Source organism: Equus caballus, chromosome 13 (assembly GCF_041296265.1).
Source record: "Equus caballus isolate H_3958 breed thoroughbred chromosome 13, TB-T2T, whole genome shotgun sequence".
In the NCBI taxonomy this organism is placed as follows: domain Eukaryota; kingdom Metazoa; phylum Chordata; class Mammalia; order Perissodactyla; family Equidae; genus Equus; species Equus caballus.
Genome location: NC_091696.1, coordinates 53,584,613 through 53,600,244, shown reverse-complemented (window position 1 = coordinate 53,600,244; position 15,632 = coordinate 53,584,613). Strand labels below are relative to the sequence as shown.

Below are 15,632 nucleotides of genomic sequence, written 5' to 3'. Positions count from 1 at the left end.
GCCTGGCTCAGACTTTACTCAAGCTTCCCCCCAAGTGTGTGACCCTGCCTCGGCCGGGCCTCCGCTGCAGGACGGAGGGGGGACCGCGGGGCAGCACAGAGGCCCCAGGGCTCTAAGGATCCTGAGACAAGAGGCCCCAAAGGGCCTCACAAAGCCCACTCTACTCCAGGAGCTGCATGGCCGGCACACACAAGCACAGGTTCACCCACAAATGGCCCTCGCCACCACCACAGGGTCTGTGTCCACGGTGCTACAGGGCACGGGGTTGGGGCTGAGCCTGGCTGTCAGGCCCGGCACACTACGTGGTCACTTCTCGCTGGTCTCTTCCCACCACTGCCGGCTCAGACAGTGCCTCCTGCTGAAGCTGCTTGATCAGTGACTCCACGTAGACCTTGAACAGAGGGACCGGGTCCTGGGGAGAGACGGATCACAGTGAGGCATTCTGGGGCGGACGGGAGTCCAGCTGCTGTGGGCCAAACATGGAGAGGACCGAGCCGCTCAGGCTTGGCCGCAGGGTCAAGCAGGGCTACTCGCCGCCCCAGCCCCCAGGCCTGAGAGCAGCGCCCCGTCGTGAAACAGAGACGACCTTCCCTTGGGGACACAGGGATCAGGGGCCTGCCCCTACTTCCCTCCTAGGGGCCTGTGGTCGCAGATAACACAGGCTCTAGACCCTTCTAGGGCCAGACCCAAAAAGGCCTCAACTCAATACCGCGAAGATCCTGTGGGATACCAGGTGGCCAAGGAAAACGCCGGTGCCAAGAATCCATTCCTGTCACCAAGTCTTTCGTCTAAGAATCTATGAAGCTGGCCAAAGGAGGCAGGAGAGGGTCAGGACCTCGAGGAGAGGGAACAAGCTGTGCAGACCCCACAGGGCTGTGGCTACAGCCGGGCTGCTATGGGGGGGCTCCTCCCCAAGCCCACCTGGGGCAGTGGCCCCTCACCCAGGCTCCCGGGGTAGCACACTTCCCCACCCAAGAGCACACGGCAGCTGGCGCTCACACACGCTCACCTTCTCTTCCAGAAGCCTCTGCTTCTCCACAGCTTCCTCCAGCGTCAGGCCAACCCACTCAGCCTCTGCCTCCGGGATGACGAACTCCTGGGCGGGAGAGACAGGGCGAGCGGTGAGGCCGGGGCAGCCAGCGGGTGGGCCCACAGGAGCAGGAGGTACAAGCCCCGGCCCTCACCTTGTACTTGTCGTAGATGGCCGCCCTCCTCTCAGGGTCGTCCGGGTGCAGCTGGGGGTCCCGTCGGGCAAGCCGCAGCAGCATCCCTCGCTTCAGGTCCATCCCGAACTTGGAGCACAAGTCCTCCTTCGGGGTCTAGCGAGAGGCTGCATGTGGGGCCAGGGGCTGCCAGCAGGCCGCCCGCCCTCCCCGCCGCCCGCCCAGCAGAGCACGTCAGGCCAGCAGGGCAGCCCCAGCACTCAGACCAGAATAGAGGAGAGTCAGAAGCAGGGAGGGACGCGGCAGGGCTCACTCGGGCCCGAGGGTGAGACGGCTGCCCACAGTGACCGACTCTCCTGGGAGCAGAAAGTCCCCACGGGGGCTGCCCGGAGACAGGCACGGCCCCAACAGCCATTTACGGGTGACCCTCCACTGCCACCGTGGTGCTGCCCTGGCCTCCCGTGAGTCTCTAACCGGTCACAAGGCCCTGCCGTGGGCGGCCACTTGCCTTGAGGATGTAGAAGTCAAACCCGTAGGCCTCATCAATGAGGTCCAGGGTCCGCATGGTCACGGTCACAGTGAACTTCGTGTCCAGGATCTCACTGTAGAGCTCACGCTGGAACAGCTGTGGCTTCCACACCTTCTTTACCCTCTTCGAGAGCTGAGGGAGCAGAAGAGGCTTCACAAGTGCTGCTGCTTCTCCAGACAGACCCGAGGAAGGCCCAGGGCAGCTGCCCGGACTCGGGTCATGGAGCTGGCGTCCACCTAGAGGTCAGCCTCCCCCCAGTTAGCGTGGCACCCCAGGCCTTGCCCATGCTGCCCACGTGTGTTCCAGACACACCAAACACACGATCCTAATGCCACAGTCTACAGGGCATCACATTTCAAACCAGGAGCCAAGGGGCCAGAGGCAGAGGGAGACGGCAGCCTGGGGGGCTCAGACACAAGGCTGCCCCAGAGGGCTCAGCAGCCCCTCCAGGCTCCCACCGGAGGGGGCAGGGTGTTGGGGACAGACAGGAGCCATGCTGCCAGGTGAATCTCTAGCCTTCCTAAGCGTGACAAGGAGGTGGCAGCGCCAGCCTTGCAAGTGTGACGACAAACAGGCAAACTCTGGCCAGTCAAGCTGACAGGTGACAGCAGACCCTCACATTTGATCTGGGCGGCCACCCCAGGGCCTTTGTACTTGCTGAACCTCCCCCCAACCCCACTGTGGCTTCACTCCTTTGCACGCTCCTCGGATGTAGCTGTCTCCACCAGACTCTAAGCCCCCCAGGGCCGGTCGGCGCCCGTTATGCTCGCCAGGCAGCTCGGGAGGCCAGCACAGAGCCCAGAGCAGCAAAGCCCGGGAAGTCCCCCTGATGCGCGCCCGCTCACCGACCTTGTCGTTGTTGACGTATCTGTGGCCCAGGATCCAGCCCTCGCCGCCCCAGAGCCCCAGCTGGGACTCCGGGGGGTAGTGGATGGGAACGGGCACGTCCTCCACGCGCTCCCGCTGCCCGTTCTTGGGGCTGATCTTGAACTTGGCCCCGTGCGGCCTGTAGTGCACGGGGGCGGGCGTGCGCGCCTCCTCCAGGGAGCGCAGGTAGTGCTGCGGCAGGCGCGCGCAGAGGCCCTCCCGCAGCCGCAGCTGCTTCCACAGGCGGACCGGGACCTTGTGCAGGGGCATCGCGGCGGCCTGGAGGCAGCGGGCCGTCACGCCGCGGCCCGGCCCTCGACCCCATCCCTCCGCGCGGCCCCGACCCCGGCCCCCACCCCCAAACCAAAGCCCGGGACCCCACAGCTGAGTGCGCCTCCTACCTCGGCGAGCTCCGAGCCCCGCCGGAACCGGAAGCCGCGCCGCGTGCCCGGGCCCCGCCCCCCCGCCGACTGGCTGCCACGCCCGTCCGTCCGCCCTCGCCCCGCCCCTCGCCCCGCCCCTCGCCCCGCCCCCCGCGCTCGGGGATCTGGACACCGCCCTGCGGAGGGAGGCGACCGCTCCGGCACCGTCGGCCGGGCGACCCGTGTCCCCGAGCGTTAGCCGTGGGGGGGGGGGGGGGCTTGCCATCCGCGGTCCCACCGCCCTTCTCCCCGAGGAGGGCAGAAACAGTGCGGAAAACCGTCTGCCTTGAAATATCACCGTAGAATATTAAATTCATCAATTACAGCGAAATCACAGCTACAGAAAAATATGTCTTCATGTCTTAAAAAGTTTTACCCCAAAAACACCATATACAAATGTATCCCCTTTACAAGCCTAGAGAATGCTTGGGGTGGCGAAGCGCATGGAGGCTGGGGGCGGGGCAGGTGTCCAGGGAGGCGACAACCTGGACGGGACCCAGCAGGGAAGCCCCAGGGCCACGTGGGGCGGGGTGGGAAGGGTTTGCCTAGTGCCCGGATTCTGGGCCTCCGCGACCCCCCTGACCCCGCCCGCATCCCTCACGCAGACAGCAGCCCCCGCACGCTCTCCTTGGGGATGCGCGGCGCACCGCCTCTAGGGGGCTGGGACCCCTCCCCCTCCTCTCCCACAGAGGAGGGAGATGGTTCTTTCCCCATCGCGGGGTGGGCCCCTGCAGGGCGGCAACATCACGTCTCCTCCTGGGAACTACTCAAGAGGAAGCTCCCCAGACAGGGACCCATGAAGCCAGAGGTGTGGGGACACAGAGTTGGGGCAGGGCGCGCCCTGTGGTGCCAGCACCCCCAGAGCGGCTTGGCAACCCCCTCCCTAGGAAGCTCTTCTCAGAGGCCGGCAGCTCCAAATCTGAGAGCCAAAGGGAGGGGAGGGGCAGAGCACGACAGCCAGAGGCCAGCTTCTGGTATGCCGCTCATGAGAGCTAGCCCCTTCATCCATCCCCCAGTGCCCATTAGTTCCCTGGTGAGCATGGTCACCCTCCCCACAGCAACTGGGTCAGCAGGGGGTATTCCCATGCCCAAGGCAGACTGGCATTCAGAGGCACACGGTGTCAGGGAGCCAGGGATGCAGGGAGGGCACAGCCAACAGCCTCAGGGGCAGGGGCCCATGGGAGCTGGGCTCAGGCCTCCCCTGTCCGCCAGGTCTCATGTCGCAGCTTCTCAGAGGAACAAGGCCATAGGGAAACCTTTTTCCACATCTCCAACCATCCCCAGGCCAGCAGAACACAGAGCCTGCCCTGCACAGTCCCTGTGGTCTCCAGGCAGCCAAGCCTAGGCCCCAAAGGCCACTGCAGACACCAGCTGGGACCTGCAGAGGGGCCGAGTCAGCCGCAGCACAAGAGAGTTTGAGGGTGTGGTCCTCTCCTTAGGAGGAGGAATCAAAAAGGTGTGCAGGTCAATTTTATTCAGGTGGAAATTGATCTGGATAGGGTCCCTCTCCCTTGGTTCTGCCCCTGGCTAGAGAGGTCATCATCAAAGCTGCAGGCGTCCCCGAGCTGGCCATGTCACGTCACTGTGTACAGCTCTTCCCGGTGGTTCTTGCAGATCTGATAGTGGCAGGTGAGCTTTTTGGAGCAGGCCCAGGGCTCGGTGTGCTTGTCACGAGGTGGCAGCAGGAACGCTGCGCTCCCTGCCAGCAGCATGTGCCAGATGCTATGGGTGTAGTAATAGTTGTCGCTGGTCATCATGGAGGTGTAGATGGCGAGGGCCACAGTGGCCATGGAGATGCCAGGCAGGAGGTAGAACACCCAACGCTGCCAGGAGGTGGGGTAGCACTGACGCCGGTGCCCGCAGCGGTACACCTGGAGAGAACCGCCATGTACGCGTTGGCACAGGGTGCTGCAGCCACAGCTCCCAGGGACCCACCCAGAAACATGGCCAGAACGAGGGGCCAGACTCTCTCTTCCCAGAGTGGGGGTCCGTGAGGAGCCCACGCTCTCTTATCCCAACCCCTGGGGCGAGGGTCTGGGCAGGAGCACTGGCCTGCCCAGCTCCTTACCCACATGGTGACCATGACCACAAAGGCAAAGAGGCAGGGCCCCATCGTGTTCCAGGCCCCCCTGCGGTCCAGCTGCAGGGACATGGCGAAGACCAGCGTGCCCAGGAGATACAGCACCTGGGCAAAACACAGGCACGACCGCAGGGTCACAGGAGCCCTGGGCCAGGGTCGTCCGTGACGGCACGAGGTCCAACAGGAGGAGGTGGCCTGGGCACGCCAGTCATCCTGCTGTCCCTCACTGCGCCCATCACCTCTGCCCGCCCCTTGGAGCTGCCAGCACACTCCATCCTGCCCTGCCGGCTGGGAGGGAGGCGCCCCTCATCCAGCTTCTGCACTGCCTGTACCTGTTACTCGCACTCATCTGTCCACAGGTGAATTTCTGAGGCAAAAAGTTAGCCCAGTGGGGCACCAGGGCACACATCCCCATTGGCCAGGCCGCGCTGAGGCAGAAAAGTCCCCAAAGCATCCTCAGCACGAGGGACGCTAGGAGCACATCTGGGGAGGTGCGGCCTAGGGTTGCCGCCCCATGAGAGAGACAGGATGGGGGAGCCTCACCTAACCCTGCCCACCACCTTCCTTTCCTGGCATCCTCCAGCAACCAGCACAGTCCCTTCCCAGCTGGCAGCAGCTCTTCCAGCAGGAGACTGGTCATCATGAGAGACAGGAGGTCTCTAAGGGCAGCAACCAGACCCTCTTTCTGGTCTCTCCCTCGACATGCTGCATGCAAGGGCCTCTGCTCCCCCAGAGCCCAGACCGGGGGTGTCAGGAGGTGACTCACATATTTCAGGGCTGCCTTTAGCCGCGCCATGCAGAGGATGGTGACCCACATGGACACTCCGGAGCCCAGGAAGTCGCAGTACTGCAGGGTGTCATAGTTGAGGATGCACAGCACGGCCTCCCCTGGCTGGTCGCAGGCGTGGTAGAACTGCGGAGCAGGACAATGAGTGGAGGCCCAGACCTCCCACGAGTTCCCACGGGAGCGGGGCAGGCCTACCGTGGAGAAGAACATGGTGTAGGTGTAGACGGCAGCCTCCACCAGGAGGGACCGGTACACAGAGACGGCGATGGGAGCCAGGAACAGGAGGTTGCTGAGGGTGAGCAGGAGCGCAGCTGCCTTCTGCTGGGCCACAGTCTGTGCAGTGCTGTTGTCCGTACAGCTCCACCCACGCCAGCCTGTGGGCCGACGCGACATCGAAGGGGCTGAGGCTGGGAAACCCAGGCCAGCCTCGGTGGGGGCACTTCTGAACCTCAGGGCTCACTACTCACCCAGGGCCCTGCAGAGAAGCCCCTTCCTCACCAGAGGCGCTGGGATGGTCTGGGACAGGTGTGGGCAGGTGTGGGGCTCATGTGGGTAGGTATAGGCTGGTGTGGGACAGGCATGGGTAGATGTAGGCAGGTGTGGACAGGTGAGGGTAGGTGTAGACTGGTGTGGGCAAGTGTAGACAGGTATGGGGCAGGTGTGGGCAGGTGTAGGCAGATGTGGGATAGGTGCGGTTAGATGTAGGCAGGTGTGGAGCATGTGTGGGCTGGTGAGGACAGGTGAGGGTAGGTGTGGGCAGGTGTAGACAGGTATGAGGCAGGCGTAGGCAAGTGTAGGCAGGTGTGGGACAGATGTAGACAGGTATGGGGCAGGGGTGGGCAGGTGTGAGTAGATGTAGGCAGGTGTGGAGCAGGTGTGGGCTGGTGAGGGCAGGTATAGGCGGGTATGGGGCAGGCGTGGGCAGCTGTGGGCAGGAGTGGGTGGTAGGCCAAGGTCAGGAGGCAGTGCCATCTCTGGGGTGCCTCTCTGGGCTGCGTGGGGAATTGGGAGGCATGGTGAGCGAGGAGAGGCATCTGCCCTTGCTCTGCAGGCACTCTTCAGCCTCGGCAGAGCTGCGATGTGTCCCAGAGGAAGGCACAGGGCTGGGAAGCCAAGGGCAGGAGAGTCCGGAGGCCTCCGGGCCCGGCCCTCACCTGCCTTACAGCTGCAGCCCGCATACAGGTAGCCGTGTCTGCGCAGCAGGAGACACTGGCCGTAAGGTCCACAGTCGTGCAGGCAGGGCACCAAGGACAAGGCGCTTTCCATGAAGACCACAGCCTCCACACACTCCCTGCAAGGAAGGGGCACAGGGAGACTGGCTGCTGAAGCGTGCTGGCCAGCCCCTCGCCAGTGCTCCCGCAGGCTCTTGGACACGTGAACCCAGAACTGAGGCCCCAGGCCCAAGCCCTGGAGGACAGGAACCGTGAGCTCTGCCAAGGCCAAGATGCCCCTTCCCCCTTGCCCTGCCCTGAGTCCCAGTCTGTCTAGGGCTGTGTCCTGGGCCCGTCCCCCTCCCTGTGTCCTGGCTCCCAGGGCTGCCTCGGGAGGGGTGGCTAGGTAGAGAAGGGGAATCCTTCGTAACTTCCCAGGAAGACAACTGACCCTGCGTGCCTTGTGGGAAGTGGGTTGCTCCCAAACTAGGAAGCAGGCAGCCCCGTCCATGGTCCTGAACGCAGTGATCCAGCCACCCGCCCCCAGCCAGCAGCCCTGGGTGCCCACCCCCCGCCCACTGCCCAGCCCGGAAGTTTACTCACTCAGGACTCTCAGGGCACACGAGCTGCAGGGAGAGGTACCAGGTGTCTGTCTCTGGGTAAGGGATGATGAGGTTGGCCTCCCGAGACGAGGCGCTCAGAAACAGGGGGTAGCCCTGGAAGAAGGCTGCGGGGGAGAGGAAGGCCTGTTAGGCGTGGCCAGAGCAGCTGGCTGGGGTCACTTGGCCAGACGCTGCCTGCCCATACCTGTGGTGCAGTTAAGTGAAGTGTTGAAGCTGAGGAAGGGCGAGGCAGCATTCACACAGGCCACTACCCAGGAGTTCTTGGTAATCAAACTCTGGAAGGAGAGGCCATGTGGCATCAGTCCCAGCCCAGCGCAGCTGCCCAGAGACGCAGGACCAGCGTCTGCCCTACATTCCCACTTAGTGTGGTACTCGGTGCCATTCTCTGTGGCTCCCACTGGCCCAGGACCTGCCTGGGAGCCTTCCCCTCCAGGTCTGGGGACATCCAGCCTCTGATCTCCCCAAAGCCCCACTTCCTCAGCTACAGCCCTGGGCCTGTGGGCAGGGATCTGCTGCCCCAGAGAACAGGCCTTGCATTCTGCAAATGGAAGCCCTGTTCTGACCCAATGCCTGCTGGGGTCACTTTGCCGCCTGAAAGGCCACCTAGACCCAGCCTCTGTGCCAAAGTCAGAGCGGGAAGGCCTGAGCAACGTCACTCAGCCCAGGCTGATCTGAGCCTCGAGCCCCAAGCCAAGCTGAGCCGGGCCACAAGGTACTTGCAGACAAAGTACCTGGTTGGCCCACAGGGAGATGGTGAGGGAGCCCCCACTGTCCATGCCTGTGTTGAGGTACAGCTGCATGACCGAGGGTGTGTCCGACTGCACCAGCACCAAGACCCTGTCCAAGGGCCGGAAGCGCACAGACACCACATCCACGTCTTCGCGTGTGACCGCGTAGCTCATGAGGCAGAAGGGACCATTGCCCAGTCTGCTGTTCCTGCCCTGGTCCTGGTAGCTGGGGCTTGGGGACATCAGACCAGTGGAGATGTTGCAGCTCTGGTTCAGGCTGCTTGGCAAAAGGGGCTGGACATTCATATTCCATACCCTGCAGGCTGTCAGGAGGACAAGGGGCTCAGCTGGAGGAAGGCCTGGGGGTCAAGGGCAGGGAGCAGAGCTACCCCCACCCTGCCCTCCCCATGCAGCCCACCTGTGAGGGCAGCTACGGCGCTGAAAGCCACTGACACATGGGGCCCCGCCAGGCTCTTGGCCGTCACTTGCAACCATCGGTCCCACGGTGGTGAAGGCAGCAGCAGGCGGCAGGCCTGGGTGGGGCCAGTGCAGGTGAGCACCTTCTGGAAGTTGCTGGGCAGGGTAGCCGAGCCCACTGTGAGGCGCACGGGGCACCCTAAGCTCCCGTTGGACACACAGCCCTGCAGCTCCAGCCGAAGCTCCTGGGTGTACTTGGGGACAAAGATCCTGCAGGCAAAGGGGTCTCACTTAGGCTCCACCAACCCCCATCATTGACACTCAGGGTGGTGGCCAAAGGGGGCTGGGCCCCACTTCCCAGTGCCATCCTGAGACCCAGGCCCCAGCTTTCTCACCCGCACGATTCGGACAGCCGTACCACCCATTCCACCAAACCCAGAGGCTGGGCCTCCCCCAAGGCCCCACTCACTTGAGGTAGCTGGGGTGGGAGAGGAGGTTCTGTGGAAGGGGCACGTCGGGCTCCAGGACAGAGACTTCGACCACCCGCACAACCAGCATGTCAGGCTGGAAGACGTAGGCACAGGTGGGAACAAAGTCCTGGGGGAGAAGAGAAAGCCAGCATGGGGGGATTATGACTAGAGTCAGGCCTGTGGGGGGCAGGACCAGGGAGCCCGGGCGGGGGGGACAGGGCTGGAGCAGGGAGCCCGGGCATGGGGGGAGAGGGCTGGAGCAGAGCTGGGCAGCAGAGCCTAGGGCAGTTCTGCCCTGAGAAGGTGAACTCGTGGCCCCCCATCCTTGGAGACAGCCCTCCTCACCTTCACCTCAATCTTCTGGGATGAGGGAGGCAGGTGGGCAACCACAAACCAGTCCCCTGGTGCTGGGTGGGAGATGTTGACGGAGGCGTTGCTCTGTAGCATCTTGATGAAGAAGGAGGGCTGCACGGAGGTGTTGGCGGGGAAGCTGGTGCCCAGTGGGTTGATGACAGGAGGGGCACCATAACGGAAGTACCTGGAGGTGGGATGAGCAGGGCAGGTCAGATGTGGTCAGATGTGGGCCTTGGGCTGGGCTCTGGCGGTGGGCGGGCACCTACACAGTGATCTCCACATTGGTGCAGGTGGGGCTGCTGCCCCAGGACACTTGGAGCAGCCAGCGCAGCAGCACGGCATCTGGGGGCACCCGGAAATGGAAGAGTCTGGCGCTGCCATACCAGCTGTAGAAAGACAGCTTCTGTGGGGACTGCGAGAACTGCTCGGACACCAGCCTAACGTCTGTGGGGAGAAGGTATCGTCAGCCAGGCCAGGGACGCCCGAGGCAGCCACCTCCACATGGGGGACAGACAGAGAAATCAGGAGGCCCTTCTGCCCTGCCATGGCCCCAGAAAGGACGAGGGAAGCCATGGTGGGCAGGTCTGGAGTCCCTGGGATGCCCAGCATGCCCACTTTGACCTTGGCAAAGGTCACTGTCCCTCTCTAGCCCCTGGCAGTTGTTTGTGGCAAATGGTTCCACTTGACAGGCGAGGGGGCAGGTCTGGAGTCTGGCTGCCTGCTCAGGCCCGTGATGGCCTGGGACACAGCCCCCACCTGAGCCTGAGACCCCCTCACCCGGAGAGGTGGCAAGCAGAGAACTTGGGGGCATGGGACCTCAGGCTGGAAGCCTGGCCAGCCATGAGGACAAGGAGACAGCTAGTCCCCATACTCCAGTGAGCACATGACCATGCAAGGTGGCACAAGGATGAGGTAGGGGCCCACGGCAGACAAACGGTCCATGGCCCCAACCTGGGGCCCCCGCAGGCCCCAGTCCTTGGAGCAGCTCTCAGGCCCCCGCATCATGGCTCCCCAGCTCCCTGCCCCACACACTCCAAAAGTTTGCCCTTGCTGCTCATCCCCTGTCACACCGGCCTTTCCTGGACCAGCTCCGAGGGTCTAGGACTCAGCTGAGGCCTGAGGCCCCACCCTGGATTAGGCCCCTCCTGGGAGTATGCACTGACCGGGGCACCCCCCCCACTGGAGCGTGTGTCCAGGTCCTACTGTGTAATCACCTACCCCATGAGTGGGTGGGTGAGGGTGCCCACCCAGGACCTCCCTCTTGGGGTCCCCACAGGACAGGCACATCCTGGGTGCTCTCTGTGCCCCCAGGGGTGGCCAGCCAGGCCTAGGGTCTGGCCACAAGGTGCCTGGGCTGGATGGCAGGGAGCCCCACCCCAGAGCCAGCTCAGGCCTCCTGCCCCGTGTGACCTTGGGTGTCCCTTCCCCTCTCTGGGTCCCAGCTTCTTCAAAAGTTGGCTGAGGTGGACAGCACCTCCCTTCCGATGCCCCTCCCTCCAAGGTTAGTGGAGGTTAAAGTGCTCCAGGAAGAACTCGCTGTGGACACAGCAGGGCGAGGCCTTACTCCTTCTAGCTGGGTGCCTCCCTCTGCCCACTGGCTCCCACCACCCTGGCAGCAGGCCCAGGGCCCCTCCAGGTGAGCCGGTGAGCAGGTAAGGGAGCTGCATGAGCTGGCTCCCCTGCCGGCCTCCTGACCTTCCCATGGAGGCACCTTGAAAAAAAATAACAACCCAATTGCAAAGCCAGGCTGAGCAGGCATGGGGGCAGGGGGGTGGCTTCCACGTGGGACGCATTCCAGGCTTTCCAGGTGTCAACTGGCCACGGGGTCCACGACCAGGCCAGTGCCACAGCCTGAGTGCTAGAAGCCTAGAAGCCACTGAATTACACAAACTTTCCCGAGGCTGCTGCAGCCCCTGGACAATGTGATGGCAAGGGCCCAAAACCCTAAAGGAGCTGGGAGCTGAGGCAGGACAGCCCCTACCACCTCAGGACCATGGGGCCTCCGAGAAACAGCCAGCCATCCGGGCACCCAGCCTCTGGATGGGGCTGGGCACGGGAGGTCACGCTGCAGTGTGCGTCCCAGCCAGCCCTGGAGAACCAGCCTGAGGACACCTGGCACCCAGCTCAGCTGTGAAGTTTCAGTAGGTGAACAAGAGATAAGAGAACTGCTCAAGGTCACCCTAAGACCCAGTGGTCCTCCACTCCCAGGGCTACACAGCCCCTCCAGCACCCCCACACCAGCTCTGCAGCCCAATCTTCCTGCCCAAGACGCCCACACTATCTCGGTGAACGTACTCAGCCATTAGCACACCAGTCTGAGCGGGATGGAGGTCACATCTCTGATATCAGGAAGCACCAGCCATGTGCACCTCCACCCTGCCCCCAGCCCCCGCCAAGAACACAGGGTTGGGGGAAGAGAGAGAAAGTCCCAGAGCCTGTCCTGCAAACCCGAGTGAGGGCACCCTGTCCCACACCCTCCAAACCAGGACAGGCAGCCGGTCAGGGACCCTGCCCACCCACAGACCCACACAGCTGCCTGCCCTGCAGCAGGCCTGGGAGGTGGGGGCTGCCCCAGGTTTCCTACCTCCATAAACCCCCCACCAGTGACCCCTCACCCAGCCCTGCTCCCCAGGATGGAGAAAAAGGAGAAAGTAAGGGTGTCGGTATCCAACGGACCAATTTAATCAGGAGCTGATCTCGGGAAACAGCCTTTCATTTCAAGCTGTGCCAAGCTCAGAAACCAGAGGCACAGCCCTCAGAGAAACAGGAGCTCGGAGGAGCAAGATTTCCGAGAAGGGGGGAGGGGCTGGGAGCTGGGAAGTGGAGGAAGCAAACCCCAGGCTTGCGGGATGAGCTGCCCAGGGGGTTATCTGGGCCCTCCCAACCCTGCCAGCCTGGCCACATGGCCCCCAGGAAGTTCCAGACCACAGGAGTCAGGATGCTACTAAGTACCTGAGGTGTCCCAGCCCCGGGCAGAACCCCAAGGGGCAGCCCCTCCTGGTCTAGCCACCTCCTTAGGCCACGGTCCTGGGTGGGGACTCTCAGGGAGCAGAAACGCGAAGGGAGGGCAGGAAGTTCTGGACACCACAGAAGTTCCCGTTGCCTCAGAACTACCCTGGCCTCCAGACTCCTCAGGGCCACTTGGGAGTCCAGCCTCCAAGAAGCAAGGCCAGCTGCTGAAAGTGACTGCACCAGGGTTGGTGGTCACTGCAGGAGGGGTGGACACATGACCCCTACCTGGGCGCCGGCACCAGGATATAAGCAACTTTCTCCCAACTCCCTCTCCCAGACCAGGTGGGAGCCCTGGAATCCCACTGCCCTACTCTTCTTCCCAGGGAGCCTTGAAGCCCCAGTCCCAGATGAGTCCTCCTCGGCCCCCTCCCCTCCACGTCTCGGCGCGCGACGGTCTTGCCCGACCTGAGCGCCTTGGGAGGAGGAGGATGGAAGGGGGGGCACGCGCCAAGGGGCCGGTCTGGCCGAACCAGGTCCTGGGGACAGAGGAGGGGTCGCGGGTATCCTTTCTCCTCCGACCTTTCGGATCCCAGGCGACCCGCAAGGGGCTGCCCTGCGCCCCCAGCTGAGGGTGGAGACCTGGGCCCTGGGCCTTGCGCCCGCGCCAAGTGAGCGCACAGGTGCCCCCAGGTGAGTCACAATCCCGGCCCCGCCCCCCAGCCGCTCCCCGCTCTGCCCCACAGCCCGCGCCCCCGGGATGGCGCCCGCGGGTCCGCGCTCACTCACCGCCCTTCTGGCTGTCGCCGGCGGCGCCAGGCGGGGGCCGAGCGAGCAGCAGCAGCAGCAGCAGCGGCCCCGCCACTGCCACCGCCACTGCCGCGCCCCAGGTCCCGGTCCCAGCCCGGCCCATGGCTCCGCGCTCGGCCCGGCGCTACCCGGACCGCGTCCCCGGCTGCCCGCCCCCGCCGCCGCCCGGGCAGCCCCCGCCGCCACTGCGGCCCCCGCCGCCGCCGCCTCTGCCTGGGGCTCCCATCGTCCCGGCCGGTCCCAGCTGCCGGCGCCCCGGGCACTTCCGCCTGCGAGGCCCCGCCCCGCCGCGAGCCGGGCGGGAGAAGGGCGCAGGGCGCGGGGACCGCCGAGCGAGGGGCACGGGGGCGCGCGGGGACCGGGGTCAGAAGGAGGACGCGGGGCGGGCGACGGGGCGGCGCGGACGAGGATGACGTGGGGACTGAGGGGGTGAGCGAGGAAAATGGGTCTCAGCGAGGTTGCGGACCGAGGGGGAACGCCGACCGGGGACCGCGAGCGCAGGTCGGGGGATGCAGGACGGGATAAGATGGAAGGTTATGTGGTACACGCTGGGGAAGTGTGACCCAGGGGCAATGAGGGGCGGAGCGGTGGCGCGGGACCGAGTGGGGCGCGCAGGGGACGTGGGACCGGGGGCAGTGGGAGGCGGAGGGGCGGCGTGGGACCGAGTGGGGCGCGCGGGGGACGTGGGATCGGGGGCAGTGGGGGGAGGAGCGGCGGCACGGGACCGAGTGGCGCGCGCGGGGAACGTGGAACCAAGGGGGAATGCGGGGCGCCAACTGGAACACGCAGGAGATCGGAGGCGGCGGGGGACGCGCAAAGCGCCCTAAATGCTTCCTGGAGGCACTGAGAGGGTCCACGGGACTCGAGTGTCTGCGTGATCAGTGCATCGTGGGCCAGGCGCCGCGGGACGAGCCTCGTCCCTGCCGCCCCGCGAGTCCTGCGCCAGTTCCTGCCTCCGCCGTAGGCCCGGTTGTGCGCCTGACACAGCCGGACTCTCCTGGCCGGGCCTCCCGCTCCATCACACCACAAAGCCGCCACGAGCGTGTGTACAAACACACTTTTCTGGGAAGATGAAACGCTGCCTCGTACACATGGGCTTTTCGTGCACTATAAGGGGGCGATTCACGTCGGTGCGCGGGACTGACTCCGCCCTCTACACCCGGGTAGGCCAAACAGATTGAGGATTTCAGCGTAAAAAGGTCACGGTAAAGGAACTAGAAGAAAATTGAGGGGGGCGGGGTTCTTGGGGTCAGAGTCTTGGGGAAGCGAAGGCTTTTCTAAATGAGACTCAAAGCCCAGAAGATTTTAGAGGCAAGACTGAGAGATTCATTTAGGTGAAAATCAACACTTTCTGCAGAGCAAACTTGGGAAGCAAAGTCACACAGAAGTGAACTGGGAGGATGTGCCTGGAACTCGTACCACAAAGGGCCAGTCTCAATAAGATCAATAATAAGGAGTTTAGTAATAAAGAGGTTTTACAAATCAATAAGAAAAGACCCACTCACCAATAGGTCCGAGCAGATTCCTGGAACGGATATGCAAAGGAAAAGGAAAAGGTTCCCACACCCTTCCCTAGAGAAATGCGAACTGAAAAGTACAGAGATGACTTCTCTTTCACCTGACACATCTGCAAGGATCAAAAAGTTTGATTGCACTGAAAGGGTGAGATGTGGGCCAACAGACATGTTTCGATTTAGTGAGCAGTGAGCAGGCCGAACCTGCTGGAAGCCTCTGGACTCGGCAAGCACACAGCTGCAACCCCGTCTCTCCGGCGCTGTGTTTTTCCCTGCATCGACGGGCACAGACGTGTGAGACTGCGTTTCAGTGCAGCCCACACCCAGATGGTGGTCGTCAGAGGATGGGCATTCGGGTCCCGGATACCCACACTGAGATGCACACACGGGGCCACGGTGCAGCTGTAAGAGGGAAACCAGGGGCTCGGTGTACTGACTGGGAACGGTCCACCAGATGTGGCTTTAGCGGAAAAAGGGAAGGGCAGAACACTGTGTTTGGAAAGCTACCATTTTTGTAGGAAATTTTAAAAAATCATTTTGTTTGCAAGTATCAAAGGCATGGAATGACTGGCAAGGTCCAGCGGCAGCAGGCTGCCCTGACCCTGGGGGAGGGAATCAGGTGACTGAGGATCAGGGGCGGGGGCTACACCTGTTTGCACCTTTTGAACTTTGTACGACCAGGGTGGGGTTGGGGAGGGAGGAGAAGCTGGCCCAGCAGCCCAAGGCCACTGAGGGCTAGGGAAGCGGGGGCGGGGGCCTGGGGAGGAA

The 15,632-nt window shown here is 63.6% G+C and overlaps 2 protein-coding genes across 5 annotated transcripts; both read right to left on the bottom strand.

The window, feature by feature from the left end:
- Nucleotides 1-3,052, bottom strand: MRPL28 (mitochondrial ribosomal protein L28). The gene is made up of 6 exons (XM_023616750.2): nucleotides 2,961-3,052; nucleotides 2,542-2,838; nucleotides 1,672-1,824; nucleotides 1,185-1,319; nucleotides 1,010-1,096; nucleotides 1-412 (listed from the first exon to the last, which is right to left on the bottom strand). Exons 2-6 carry the CDS (start codon nucleotides 2,827-2,829, stop codon nucleotides 299-301), a joined length of 777 nt encoding a protein of 258 aa, XP_023472518.2. The 5' UTR covers nucleotides 2,830-2,838; nucleotides 2,961-3,052; the 3' UTR covers nucleotides 1-298.
- Nucleotides 3,053-4,435: 1,383 nt separating this feature from the next.
- On the bottom strand, nucleotides 4,436-13,701 carry PGAP6 (post-GPI attachment to proteins 6). 4 transcript variants are annotated; one of them, XM_023616746.2, is made up of 13 exons: nucleotides 13,330-13,701; nucleotides 9,858-10,035; nucleotides 9,583-9,775; nucleotides 9,237-9,364; nucleotides 8,769-9,037; nucleotides 8,354-8,673; nucleotides 7,807-7,897; nucleotides 7,603-7,726; nucleotides 7,003-7,139; nucleotides 6,044-6,222; nucleotides 5,828-5,974; nucleotides 5,050-5,166; nucleotides 4,436-4,852 (listed from the first exon to the last, which is right to left on the bottom strand). In XM_023616746.2, exons 1-13 carry the CDS (start codon nucleotides 13,451-13,453, stop codon nucleotides 4,556-4,558), a joined length of 2,304 nt encoding a protein of 767 aa, XP_023472514.2. In that variant the 5' UTR covers nucleotides 13,454-13,701; the 3' UTR covers nucleotides 4,436-4,555. The 4 variants fall into 4 exon arrangements, with proteins under 4 accessions (XP_023472514.2, XP_023472516.2, XP_070087386.1 ...); XM_023616748.2 differs by lacking the exon at nucleotides 6,044-6,222 and having other exon boundaries at nucleotides 5,828-6,039; nucleotides 13,330-13,590; XM_070231285.1 differs by lacking the exon at nucleotides 5,050-5,166 and having other exon boundaries at nucleotides 13,330-13,589.
- Nucleotides 13,702-15,632: the final 1,931 nt, after the last annotated feature.

Coding starts and splice junctions, on each gene's coding strand:
- PGAP6 (XM_023616746.2), bottom strand. CDS start 13,453: ATGGGCCGGGCTGGGACCGGGACCTGGGGCGCGGCAGTGGCGGTGGCA. Junction 9,365..9,582: donor CCCAGAAGATTGAGGTGAAG/GTGAGGAGGGCT, acceptor CTTCTCCCCCAG/GACTTTGTTCCCACCTGTGC. Junction 5,167..5,827: donor TAAAGGCAGCCCTGAAATAT/GTGAGTCACCTC, acceptor TGTTTTGCCCAG/GTGCTGTATCTCCTGGGCAC.
- MRPL28 (XM_023616750.2), bottom strand. CDS start 2,829: ATGCCCCTGCACAAGGTCCCGGTCCGCCTGTGGAAGCAGCTGCGGCTG. Junction 1,097..1,184: donor CCATCTACGACAAGTACAAG/GTGAGGGCCGGG, acceptor TCTCCCGCCCAG/GAGTTCGTCATCCCGGAGGC. Junction 413..1,009: donor AGAGGCTTCTGGAAGAGAAG/GTGAGCGTGTGT, acceptor GTCTCTCCCCAG/GACCCGGTCCCTCTGTTCAA.